General features: G+C 42.6%; 1 protein-coding gene across 1 annotated transcript in view; it reads right to left on the bottom strand.

Annotated features, from left to right (window-relative positions):
* Nucleotides 1-14,341, bottom strand: part of LOC126180617 (WD repeat-containing protein 35) — a 179,962-nt gene that overhangs the window by 76,278 nt on the left and 89,343 nt on the right. The window contains exons 8-10 of the mRNA XM_049924707.1: nucleotides 6,496-6,714; nucleotides 5,892-6,033; nucleotides 37-165 (exon numbers count right to left, since the gene is read on the bottom strand). Coding sequence (XP_049780664.1) covers nucleotides 37-165; nucleotides 5,892-6,033; nucleotides 6,496-6,714 — 490 coding nt within the window. The remainder of the gene's footprint in view (nucleotides 1-36; nucleotides 166-5,891; nucleotides 6,034-6,495; nucleotides 6,715-14,341) is intronic.

The following is a 14,341-nucleotide window of genomic DNA, read 5'->3' as shown; positions in this document are numbered from 1 at the left end:
TTATACATAATGTAAAATGGTGATTCTGTGACTTACTTAGAGCTGCAAATGTTGAACGAGATTTAGGTGTTCGATAATGCCAAAGTAAAAAGTTGCTGTGTGATGCGGCAAACACATGGGATGAGTTCATAGCAGTCCAAAGAGGTTCAATATCTGTGTATTTTGCTGAAACCACAAAGTAATGATTAGTGTGAAGAAGCCAGTCAGACTTACAGAAATATCTACTTTCAGACCATAAAGGTTTGTTTTCTCAATTTAAAAACTGAATCCCATCTACTTTACTGGGTTCCAGGGATGAACCCTAGAAAAAGAAATACCATATATCTTGGACACTAGTGGCTTGGACGTCACAAGGTTAACATAACGACAAGAGGAACACCAAATGTTTTGTGAGGTGGTGGGCCATATGTAGTGTGCTTGGCAGCTGTACATACCAAATGCAACTGTAACTGTGTTTCTTGAAGTTTGCCTGATGGATAGAATATTTCATCATTTTTTCGGAGTGCATCCAAAACATTATTAGTCTTGAGAACTGCTGAAAGGTTTCCAGTCAAAATATCAACACAAGAGGTAAAATATCCAAGACACACTCATGAAGACCGAGCGAGGTGACGCAGTGGTTAGACACTGGACTCGCATTCGGGAGGACGACGGTTCAATCCTGGGTCCGGCCATCCTGATTTAGGTTTTCCATGATTTCCCTAAATCATTCCAGGCAAATGCCGGGATGGTTCCTCCGAAAGGGCACGGCCGACTTCCTTCCCCATCCTTCCCTAATCCGATGAGACCGATGACCACGCTGTCTGGTCTCCTTCCCCAAACAACCAACCAACCACACTCATGAAAAAGATGGAACAACTGTAGCTGTTCATGACAGTTGAATTGCAACTGCCAGGACAAGAGGATGTAATTTGTGCAAGAGAAGGCAGTATGTCTTGTGGCTGGCCCAAATCAAAATGCCAGCTACAGTATTTCAGGCAGTGTGTGGGCGAGTGTTGCCCCCCCCCCCCTCCGCCCCTTGAAACAGTATCCTGCACACCACCGACCATGAACAGGGGTTATTTGTGATAAGCCTGAGGAAATCAATTCATGCTCTGGGATGACAACTGCACATGCTGAAAGCCATAGTGCCTAATGTCATACATAAAAACTAACACCTACACAGTTACAAACTGAAACTGGTGCATATCCTTCAGTCAGATGATTGTCCACACCATACATAGTTTGCTAACTTGATATTGAAAAATGCTGAAAATTATGCCAATCTGTTAGAACTAGACCATTTGTGATAAGGCCATATTTCATGTCTACCTGGAATAGCAGTTTTTTTTTTTTTTTTTTTTTTTTTAAACAAAAATAGATTTGATTTTGAATTTCATATATAATAAAAAAAGGGAAATAATGTGTTTTCATGGGACTAACTATGAAATCTTTCACAAGCTTTTTCCAACGATAATATGTATTTTGTAGTTTAAGCATCTCTCTCTCTCTCTCTCTCTCTCTCTCTCTCTCTCTCTCTCTCTCTCTCTCCCCCCCCCCCCCCTCCCTCTCTCTCTCACACACACACACACACACACACACACACACACACACACACGCAAACACACACAAATGAATAATTATGAAGCAACAGTGCGACTGGTTGCTCATGAGAGACTGCCAGTGGAGATAGCTGATGTGTGAGAGAAGAAAGGGCAGAGGCAACTGGGAGGGGCAGGGTGAGAGATGGGTGGCAAAGAGGGAGCAGGTAAGTGGTGTGTGACATAAAGTGTGAAAGGTGGCTCTGTCAGGTAGTGAAAAAATGAGAATTAATCATGAGGAAAAAAATCACAAAATTCAGGAACTGGAACATGAAAAACAGAGAGAGAGAAAGAGAGAGAGAGAGAGAGAGAGTAGGATGGGCTGGGGGGGGGGGGGGGGGAGGTGAACAGGAAGTAGATTACTTAGGCTTTAATATCACCCTCAACCATCAAAATGGATGCAAAGTCCATATGGTTGGAGGGCACAAGTGTTATATGGCAGCCACCTGATCTGGTGCCTGCATGAGTGCTATCCAGAAAACAACCTCAATTTTCATGTTGCTGGAGAAGGAGCAAATACAGGGGAGGAGTTGGGGAGGGAGGCAATCGTCACACTGTCTCATGCAGTAGGTCAGTGGTCACAGTGCTTAGAGAAGGTATAGCAAGAAAACCACATTTCTTTTAGGTTGCCCACAGCATGAGAAATCCATTCAATAACAAAGAACACAGTCAGCTGGATGCCTACATCTAGTAACTTTTAGTATGTTAAAGAAATCTTGTTTACTGATTTTATGGAATGTGAAAAAGACAGTCAATTCTGAATCCTACAATGAGATATCAAGAAAATTGAGAAAAGCCAATCAAAACAAGTGACATGGACTCCTCTGACTGCTGGTACTGTGTCTCTGATACCTAGCAAACACAAGAATTGATGTGTCAGTTCAAAAAGAACATTTTTGAATGATCTTCCAACAGCTCAGACTTAGCCCTAGGTAACTATTCAAGCACATGAAAAAGTGGCTCAATGCCTAGTCTTCTGCATCCAACGAAGATCTTCAGGATACTGTCAAGGGCTGATTGCAATCTCAGGTGGTAGAATTTTATGAAGAGGTAATTTATTGCCTAATTAAGACATAACATAAATACTTAAATCTGAATGGTGATCATGCAGAGAAGTAATACGAAGAGTAGTTCAAGATTTTTCTAATAAATTTGCTTTGACAATTCCAATCTTTTATTCATATCCTAACAGAAGTCCTCGTATAACTGTGAAATAAAGTTCGTGTCATTACCAAAATAAAAGGGACAGCAAAGGAATTGGGAATTGGGCAGAAAATGACAGGAGAATGTAAGATGAGTGCAAGAGAGGGGTAAGAATGCAGCTGAGGACAGGAATTAGCAGGGATTTAAGTGTCAAGAATTGTGATTTCCTCTGGTGCTCACAGAAAAGTGGGTCGCTCCCATCCTGGGGTTCAAGTGATGTGCCACTCTTTCTTTTCAGACTTCCCCAACCTATCACTCTCTCCTCCTTGAGGACAGAACTATTAGTCCCAAAATCTAAGAAGTGTATGTACTGTTGTATGTGTCAGATGGCAGTACTGAAATTTCGCCTCCAGAAGGCACGTAATGCCCAGCTGTTCTGTACCATATTTTTAATTTTATGAAAGGGATAGCTGCTACTCACCATATAGTGGAGACACACAGGCTCTGGCAGATGAGGCCACACTACAAGCAGCAGCACAGCATGATGGGAGAGGCAACTGGGTAGGGATAAGGAGGAGGTTGGGGCAGGGAGGGGGAGGGATAGCAGGATAAGTGTGGGGGATGGTAAAGTGCTGCTGGGGAACCTGCAGGGTCAAGGTGGAGAGAGGGAAGGGCAGCTAGGTCTCAGTGCAGTTGAGGGGTTAGATGGAGGGTGGGGGAGAGATTTTTTTTGGGGAGGAGGGGGGGGGGGGTTGTGGAAAAGAAGAGAAGTAAAATGACTGGACGCGTTGGTGGAATAGAGGGGTGTGTAGTGCTGGAGTGGGAACAGGGAAGGGGCTAGATGAGTGAGGACAATGACTAACAAAGGTTCTGGTTAGGGGGTTATGAGAACACAGGATATATTGCAGGGAGGGTTCCCATCTGCACAGTTCAGAGAAGCTGGTGTGGGTGGAAAGGATTCATATGGCAATATGGCACAGGCTGCGAAGCGGTCATTGAAATGAAGGATGCCATGTTGGGCAGCATGCTCAGTAACAGAGTGATCTAGTTGTTTCTTGGACACAGTTTGTCAGTGGCCATTCATGCAGACAAACAGCTTGTTGGTTGTCATGCTCACATAGAATACAGCACATTGGTTGCAGCTTAACTTGTAGATCACACAATTGGTTTCACAGGTAGGCCTGACTTTGATGGGATAGGTGATGTTTGTGACCAGACTGGAGTAGGTAGTGGTGGGAGGATGCATGGGACACATCTTGCATATACGTCTATTACAGGAATATGAGCCATGAGGTAAGAGGCTGGGAACAGGGGTTGTGTAGCGATGGACTAGTATATTGTGTAGGTTTGGTGGATTGCGGAATACCACTGTGGGATGGGTGGGAAGGATAGTGGGCAGAACATTTCTCATTTCAGGACATGGCGAAAGGTAGTAAAAACCATGGCAGAGAATGTAATTCAGTTGCTCCACTCCTGGGTGGTAACGAGTTATGAGGAGAATGCTCCACTGTGTCGAGGCAGTGAAACTTTGGGAGTTGGTGGGTGACTGGAATGATAAGACATGGGAGATTTGTTTTTGTACAAGGTTGTTATGATAATTAAGGCCTGTAAAGGCCTCAGTGAGACCCTTACTATATTTTGAGATGGACCACTTGTCATTGCAGATGTGGTGACCACGAGTGGCTAGGCTGTATGAAAAGGACTTCTTGCTATGGAACAAGTGGCAGCTGTCGAAGTGGAGCTATTGCTGGTGGTTAGTAGGTTTGATACGGACAGAGGTACCTCTGTGTCTAAACAGTGAGACTTTGGGAGGTGGTGGGTGACTGGAAAGAGAAGGCATGGGAGATTTGTTTTTGTACAAGGTTGGGAGTATAAAATAAAGGCCCCAGAGAGCCCCTCAGTATGTTTCTAGAGGGACTGCGCATCACTGCATAGACCTAGTAATAGACTTAGATGCAAGACGTGTCCCATACATCCCCCCACCACCACTTACTCCACTCCAATCACAAACACCACCTGTCCCATCACAGGCAGGGCTACCTGTGAAACCGGTCATGTGGTCTACAAATTAAGCTGCAACTATGGTGGTGCATTCTATGTGGGCATGACAACCAACAAGCTGAAACTTCCAGGCAGATTAAAACTGTCTGCCGGATTGAGACCCGAACTCCGGACCTTTGCCTTTCGGGGGCTACCGAAGCACTTGCCTGTGAAAGTCAACAGTCTCGAGTTTGAGTCTCAGTCAGGCATACAGTTTTAATCTGCTAGTAAGTTTCATATCAGTGCACACTACTCAGCTGCTGAGTGAAAATTTCGTTCTGGAACCAACAAGCTGTTTGTCTGCATGAATGGCCACTGACAAACTGTGGCCAAGAAACAACTAGACCAACCTGTTGCTGAGCACATTGCCAAACATGACATTCTTCACTTCAATGACTGCTTCACAGCCTGTGCCATATGGATCCTTCCCACCAACACCAGCTTTTCTGAATTGTGCAAGTGGGGACCCTCCCTGCAATATGTCCTACGTTCCTGTAACCCTCCTAGCTTCAACCTCTGTTAGTCATTGTCCTGCCCCATCTAGCTCCTTCGCTATTCCCACTCCAGCACTACACAACCCTCTATTCCACCAACACATCCAGTCCTTTAACTTCCCTCCTTTTCTGCTACCTCTCCCCCGCCAATCTCTCCCCTCCCCTCTGTCTAACCTCCTAACAGAACCTAGGCCTAGCTGCCCATCCCTCTCTCCACCTCATCCCTGCATGCTCCCCAGCAACACTTCACCGTCCTCCACCCCTACCCTGCTATCCCTCCCCCTCCCTGCCCCAGCCTTCTCCTTACCTGTACCCAGTTGCCTCTGCCATCATGCACTGCTGATACTGCTGCTGCTCATAGTGCTCTATTTTTGACAAATGTCTTGTTGGCCAAAAGCTTATTCTGTGACAGTCTTTTTGTTGTGCCTATCTGCAACCCAGCTTCTACACCATATGTGAGTAGCAACTATCCTTTTCATAATGTTGTTACATTCCATCCTTGATTTTCCACTGATTGATATTTTTAATTTTATTATGTCTCTGTTACAATTGAGAAATTACATTGAAACAATTTTAATTGTTTATGTGACCTGCCTAGCTTTTATTCAGTTTGTTCAGCAACTGAATCACTTACTGTCAACAGGTGTACTTATAGCATTGCATAAAATGAGCCCGTATTGTCCTCCGTTGTCTATGTCATCAGCTCTTGTAGCAAGCACACAATGTTCACCTGAGGAAGCCACCCCGAGGAGCAGGCGCACATTTTTGTTATAGCACTGTGAACACAGACACCATATAAATAATCAAAACTGTCATAAAGGTTGAAATAAACAAAAAAAATCTATACATTGGTTTTATAAACTACTATGACATAATTATAATTACAAAAGATAGCTTCGTACACAATCCCGTGTAAATATATTTAAAATGACCATTCAAAAGCTATCAGCTTCAGAACTCTTTGTGTAGCTTGCACTTCTATCTTCCCCCTTTTTGTACGCTGTAGTAACCTATCATAATTTTGGTTGCATATATTAGATAAACATTCTTATGACGTCAATATGTATTTCATTTCCAGCAATATGATTCATCTTTGTAGGAAATTTAAAAGCAATACATACACTTTTTATCAGAAATATAATACCATTTACTGCATAAATAAATGTCTGACTTTAAAAGAATTAGAGTATTTAATTTTGTATGCTTCTGAGACATATAGAAAAAATGTGACAGTTTACCTCATTGTTCTTTGTATCCCAAAATGTTACAATGGTTCCAGGTCGATCAGGTCGATTGTAGCAATAAACAACTGTATTCTGGAAGTACGTCCACTTATAGTCAGGTCGTATGTTAGCGAAATATATGAAGGAGTCAACAGCTAAGGCAACTCTGAGAGAGCAACCTTCCCATACACAACTATTCACCTCATGGCCAGGAATTTTAAGTGTACGGAGGTGCTAAAAATGGGGAAAAGATAGTTTAATTGAATGGCAGTCAATAATTAACATATAGAAAAGTATATATAAATACTACAGTTAAATGATTTTGCATAAAGTGCACTACAGAATTTTAAAAAGGACTAGCACTGTTTTGTAAAAATAAAATTATTATAAAATGCATGGAAATGTGCACTGATGTCACTGAAAACCGTATGAACCAAATAATTTCTCGCTTGAAATACAGGTTGTGGTCCATACTGACACATCCTTGTGCAATGTATGGCACACAGATGTGTGTTTACTGTGCACCTTGGCACATAGAGATGACAACCAACAAACACGTAGAATACCTGAGTGGCGCAGAAGACAAATATCCCATTAGGGTTGTCCACAACCAGTTATAGTAAAAGTTCAAGCTTATCTCTTCTTCTGTTTTCCTTCCTCCACTGGTGTTTCTCAAATTTTTTTATTTTGTTAGTTACTGTCTCCTTTCTACTCTATACATTACATTCTATTTTTCTTCCCATATGGCATTTTCTTCTCCCCTTCTACATCCAGTCTTATTTCTCAGTTTGGTTATTCTCTGATCTAAATCCAAGAGGCTGCAAGTCAGTCCAGAAGGTGGAAGTTCGTAATTCTGTGCAGTAGATGAAAATAGATGTAATGTGCCTTCCTGATGATGGGTTTAGGTCCTGAGGTGTCTCAGGTAAATGCATTTCTTCCCTGTGCTATACCTTCCTTAAATTGGCAGTATTTGTGAATGGCACTCCAGTCACCATCCTGATAGACTTTGGATCTTCTTTCAGTCTGCAAACATACAGGTTGGTAGGGGTCACCACAAGTCTGGCCACTCCATAAAACACAGACAAGACATTACAGTCTGTGGCCCATAATTCTTTTCAACCACCTGGCACAAGAATCCTATTCTCACGTTAAGGTTGCTGGTGGTCCAGTCACAGGTATGACGTTTTGGCTCTTGAACTCTACTCCAAGTTAGGTTTGGAGGCATATGATTTGACCATCCAGGTATGGTGTTCCCTACAACACATGCACTTTTGGGGCCCTGTACAGAAATACATCACCATCTTTGATGGGCAGACAAGTCCAAGACTATGAAGCCCATATTATGTTCCAAAATTTTGCTCCCCTTTGCCTTGAGGGAGAAATTATGTTTGAAACTACAAAGGTTGTAGGATGAAAATGCCCTCACACCAATCACCAATTGTCTGTTGGCCACATACATTGTGCAGGTCAGAAAATTGGGCAGTTCCTTTGCATTGATAGTGATTTTAAACCCATGATAAATGCCCAAACAGTTGCAGATCAATACTTGATATCCAGGGTGGAGGACATCATGGCAAAGCTGGCTGGGGCAAGATTTTTGCAAAGATAGATGTTTGGGAAGTTTATCTTCAGTTGCCCTTTGATGACTGGCAAAACACATCTCGATGATTAATACACCCTTTGGCTTAGTTTAGAACATCATTTGTTCTTCAGGATTTCTAGTGCCCTGGGCACCTTCCAACACTACTTGGAGCAATTGACAAACAGCATCGCAGGAATGGCCAAATATCTGGATGACATTATTGCCATGCGGAAAGCCCCAACAGATCTGTTGTACAATTTGGAGAAGCTCTTTCAGGTCCTAGAAAAGACTGACTTAAAGTTTACCAAGGACAATTTTTTCCCTACCAGTGGAATACTTAGGTACAATTTTTAGTGCTGTAGGCATCTGACGTATGCTGAAGCATGCTGATGCCATCCAAAATCTTCTTTATCTCACTGATGTGAAGCAGTTGAAGTAAGTTCATGGAAAATTGAATTATTATTACAGAAAATGTATTCCTCACACAGCAGCCATTGCACCATCTGTTACACAAGAATGTAAAGTAGACCTGGTTGCCCAGAAGCCAACAAGTGTTTCATGACCTGAAACAGCCATTCCTGAAGCCCACCTGCTCAATCATGTATGATCCTCAGAAGTGGCTGCAGATGTTTCAGATTATGGGCTGAGAGCAGTCATCTCTCATAAGGTCAATGACGTGTAGTGTCTCTTCACTTCCACTTCCAAGACGCTGACCTCAGCTCAATGTAATTATAACCAACTATGACTAAGGCCAACGTCTTCTCTTGTTAACTGATCATGATCATAAGCCATTACTATCTTTCTCTTACACATGGGTGCTAGCATATCTCAAAGGATGGCATGCAGCTTTCAAAGGTGGGCCATGTTCCTATATATATGATGTTCAGTACTGTACTATCACTCTCAACATTTAAACACTGATGTTCTCTTTCATCTTTCAGAAGGACAGAACATATCCTTTTATACAGTACCAGAAGTTGGTTAACACTGATGTTAACTCCATAGTGGCAGTGGTTCATTTCCTCATCCATCCCTAAGGTGGTTCCTGCCAATCCAGTACTGCAGGAGGTCTCACATTAGGCTGCCACATGTTGGCCATTACATAAGAAGTTCATCTACCTAGTGATAACAGTGTCATGAGCCCGTGGTCTTCAAAGCTAAAGGTGTTCTCCTTTTCTAGCATGTTAATGGCAAGAAACAGGTCATCATCCCCAGAGCCCTTCACTGTCAAGTTCTCAACTCATCCATTAAGGATGAAGAGGCTGGCCCGAGAATATGTATAATGGAAGGACATTGATATGGACATCAAATGCACTCTTGCTGACTAACAGTCCTGCCAATGCCACTAGGAGGCCCCACCAAGGAGATATTTCAAGTAGCCTCTGCCTACAAAGTCGTGTTTGCGACTATATCTGAATACTGCAGATCTATTTTTAGGAGCTCAATGGCTTATTTTGATCAAAGCAGCAAATTTCCATACATTTCTTGTATGAGGCCCATTACTTCTTCCCAAACTTGTCTAGTAATGTCATGCATCTTTTTGATTGAAAAGTTGCTGACCAGTCTGGTCACACATATCAGGCCTCAATTTTGTTCACAAGACATGAGGCAATTCTATGAGGTGAATGGCATGCAACATCATCAAATGGTAGCCTTTCATTTGGAAACTGATGGCTTTGATGAGCATTTTGTTCAGACTTTCAAGACGCAAACAGCCAAGATACAGCAGCCTTGGAATGGAACAGGCAACATTCCGTGCAATGAGTATTTAAGTATTCGCACCACACCTAGCCAGCTAGTTCCAGCTGTGGGCTGTCCCAGATGCTCTCAACCCTGTACATTCAACAAGCAGCCAAACTGACTATAAGTGTGAAGCCATCACTCTCACCACTGAACAGTGCCTCATTGGACACGGCCAATAACGGACAGTAAACTTTCATGTGGACTTATTTTCTCTGTGAGGAACTTCCCAGTTGGACTTGGTCTCAGTAACATACTTTCTAGCTGTTCTAGTATGTCAGTGATTAATTAACTGCTCATTCAAGCACAACTGAACGTTTGTTTCTTTGTTTCAACTCTGAGAAGATTCATTCTGAACTAACTGCTGTATTCTGATTAACTCTATGCTCAGTGATTTAAATAAGTTAGTTTGTATTTGGCTACCTGGGAACACCTGTTAACATGTGTTGTTCCACTCTAGGGACACGAAGCTGCTGTCTACGATTTCACTGTGGATTACCATAATGTCTGATATAGTGGATTTTAACTATCTATAAATCCATGACATTGACTAACCATGGGTGCCATTTCATCACATGTATTTGCAAGTAAGCTACTAATAGACTGCTCCTTTATCTGAAGAAATACTGTATATCTTCCATTTCTTGTATGACAGAGACCCTTTCACATTGACGGTTCAGTTTCTAGCATATAACAGTTCCTCCATTACCTCATCATTCCAATTAATGAACCAAACATAAGATAGCACCTTTTTTCTTCTACATAAAAGAGCATCTAATCAATTTCTCATGAAACTGTGACATTACTCAATGTAACTGATCTCACCTAGCAACATGTTCAGTTTCTAACATTGTACTGACAATTTCTTTAATTGTGTTAATACAAGTGTTTGCTCAAAAGTAAGTGATTTGTCAACCATGACAAACAGATGCTACACACCAATTGCAAACAGTCTTTCCTGAAGTTTCTGGTTAACAATAGGTGAACAAAGTGATACAAGGGTTTGTTGTTGAGTTCAAATTTTATGAAAATCATAAACAATCATTCAACAGAAAACTTATGTGAAATTTCAATTTTTTCATGACACTATTTCTTTAAACACTACCTGTAAATACTCAGCCTATTTCTGATATGCTATTCTTTTAACAGCAGCAAATGACTACCTTTTAAAGAGGCTTAAGAGACTGGAAAATACCCTGAAGAGTAAGACTGAAGTTATTAGACTTTAGCAGAATTGTAAAAAAGTTTACTCAAGCTAATGCTGCATGTGTTTGAAAATTCTACATATTTTTTATAATCATTCTTTCTTTCAAGAGCAAGTCTGAAGAGGTGTGTGTGAACCACTATAAATGCAGTTTTGTTTGCTGGTGGTAGGAGGCTGGAACAGAAACAAGTTTAAGAATGTCTATATTACAAAGCACTAGATAATGATTAGTTCTCATGATGTTTCACAGCTATTATGGTTACTGAAGGTAATAAATCCATCAAGAAGGCTACAAGAGTTTTTTATGTTGGCAAGAGCAGATAAGCAGTTGTTAGCATCCTATTCAGACAATGAATGGACATCATGCAACTCCACCAAATACAGGTTGTTACAAAAAGGTTCGGCCAAACTTCCAGGAAAAATTTTCACACACAAAGAAAGAAAATATGTTATGTGGACATGTGTCCGGAAACGCTTACTTTCCATGTTAGAGCTCATTTTATTACTTCTCTTCAAATCACATTAATCATGGAATGGAAACATACAGCAACAGAACGTACCAGAGTGACTTCAAGCACGTTGTTACAGGAAATGTTCAAAATGTCCTCTGTTAGCGAGCATACATGCATCCACCATCCGTCGCATGGAATCCCTGATGCGCTGATGCAGCCCTGGAGAATGGTGTATTGTATCACAGCCGTCCACAATACGAGCACAAAGAGTCTCTACATTTGGTACCGGGGTTGCGTAGACAAGAGCTTTCAAATGCCCCCATAAATAAAAGTCAAGAGGGTTGAGGTCAGGAGAGTGTGGAGGCTCTAGGCAGTTCATTCCCTGGGTTGCCCACATGACTTGGCACCCAGAGGGCAGCCAAGGGAGGAGAGAAGATCATGGATAGCAGAGACCAAAGGGTGACAAGAGTAGCATCAGTCGACAGCTTGCAGGCTACTCATGAGTTGGTACATATTAAAACACTGTGGAGGGAGGCCTGAGTAACAAAAAGGAGGGCCCTGTTGATGGCCTGCAGCTCTGCAATGGACACACTACATGATCCTGGCAATAAATGGTGTTATAAGCCAGCAGGAGATGTGAAAGCATAGCCTGCCTTATCTATCATCTTATAACCATCAGTGTAGAAGATGGTGATGCCCTGGAACTCTACAAGTATGGAACATACAAGATTCTGTAAGATCATAGGGGTGACAGAGACCTCAGGACCCTAAGAAAAAATATGCAGTCTATTCTTGGATACTGCTTGAGTATTTGGGACTCCCACCATGTCAGATTCAAGGAAGACATCAAAGAAATTCGTAGGAATTCTGGTAGACTATTACTGATAGGATTGATCAACAAGTGAGTATTGCAGAAATGCTTCACGAACTCAAATGGAAATTCCTGAAGAAAAGATGACATCCATTTTGCAAAACACAACTGAGAAAGTTTAGAGAATTGGCTTTTGCAGTGTGATTCTACCACCACCAACAGACATCTCACAAAAAGAACTTGAAGACAAGATAAGAGAAATCAGGGATAATTCAGATGCATATAGAAAATGGGGTTTCATTTGCTCCACTTGTGATTCGAACAGGAAAGGGAATGACTACCAATTTACAAAATAACCTTCAACATGTACAATATAGTGGCTTGCAGAATATGTATGTAGATGTAGATCAGTGGTTCTCAAAGTAGTCAGTACTGCTCTCCAGGTGGTAAGCGGGATCCAATGGGTGGTCACAGTATTTTGAGCTACTGTGGGAGACATAGCTCTGTCTGACCAAGTCCTATGGAGATGATCCAAATATCTGCATTGCTTCAAGTTTGTGCCACTGGTTGGTGCTGAAATCCATTGCGAATTGTCAAAAGAATGAATAGCATCCACTGTGGACTTGATACACTATTTGTATTGTTGAGTGGTACTTAAGTAAATAAATTAGTGAAATCAAAGTGAAGTAGAAATTAGAATATAAATGAAAAACTTGGTTTAGTTTAGAGAGTTACATACTGGCATTCAGCGGGCAGAACAGCAGAACAGAAGAGACAATGACCGTGAAGTCAGCAAGTTCCACATAAGTGGGCGCTGTCGATTCAGCCGTCAGGGCATCGCCCGACCGGCTCACGTGTTTCTCAGTTGTCGCATGTGAGCAAATGCCCTCACCTACATCCCAAGAGCCAATGACCGACGTTAAGAAGATTCTTCGAGAAGCTTTTCAACGTGACAGAAGAGGCAATGACCGGCTCACGTGTTTCTCAGTTGTCACATGTGAGCAAAGGCCCTCGCCTACATCCCAAGAGCCAATGACCGACGTTAAGAAGATTCTTCGAAAAGCTTTTCAACGTGACAGAAGAGGCAATGGCTGTGAAGTCGTTCACCTCCAGTGAACTGAAGTGAATAAATACGCGAGATGCGGTGGGCCCGACAGATGAAGACGGAGACGAGAGACGGAGACGAGAGACGGTGACGAGAGACGAAGAAGTGTAGCAGTTGTTTTCAGTCAGTTTCAGTGCTGAAGACCGTCATGTAGGAAGAGACTGCATCATGCACAGACGCACCAAGTCCGCCACTGTAATGGAATAGCAAGCAGCAGCCTCGGCGCTTGAAGACAGAAGTGAAAAGGTATTTGAAGTCTGATTTTACGCACCCGGGTGACTCGTGAGGACGGGAAGGAGACGGCCTCACATCAGCAGTCACCTGTGAGCTGGGATGAAGATCTGACAGCCGAAGACTGGCAGGCGGGAGTCCGTTGTTCGAGTCCGGGACACTGGCCTTCCCCCACCGCGCCGCTCCACTGGCCGACGCACAACACACGCGGCCGCTTAGAGAAGAGAAACACTGGGACGCCACATTCAAGGTATCACCATCCGATGCACGACTTCGCTCGCAATAATTAAACGGGCCACCTCGCGCTGCGCTTCTCCAGTCAGCTGGGCGAGACGGCGACACGAGATACACACCGCTACGCGTAATCAGACGCCGCCGCCGCTGCTGCAGCAGAAGGCTACGCAAACGACACGGCTGCCGCTCTCCGAACCAGAACCTCCAGTAAGATACAGTTGAACGAAACTTTCAATAAAAGTTATCTCATGTAAAAATGCTGTTTCATTCTACCTCATACCCGAGCCAAGGAAGAACCCACCCTGCCCACATGTTGTTAAGAGAGAAAAGTTAATTTATTTAATATTTTCACCCTGACAGAATGCTTTAGAATACTCATCCTGACAATTGACAGCATCAAAAGAGAAAACCCAGTTACATTTAGTAGCAGAAGTGCTGCATTTAGTAGCACAACTGTTACAGTATCTTAAAAGAAAATTATGTTGCTTATGCAGACTCAGTT

The sequence above is a fragment of the Schistocerca cancellata genome, chromosome 1, assembly GCF_023864275.1.
Source record: "Schistocerca cancellata isolate TAMUIC-IGC-003103 chromosome 1, iqSchCanc2.1, whole genome shotgun sequence".
NCBI lineage: Eukaryota > Metazoa > Arthropoda > Insecta > Orthoptera > Acrididae > Schistocerca > Schistocerca cancellata.
Note: the sequence above shows the minus strand (reverse complement) of the source record. Positions and strands in the feature narration are given on the sequence as shown.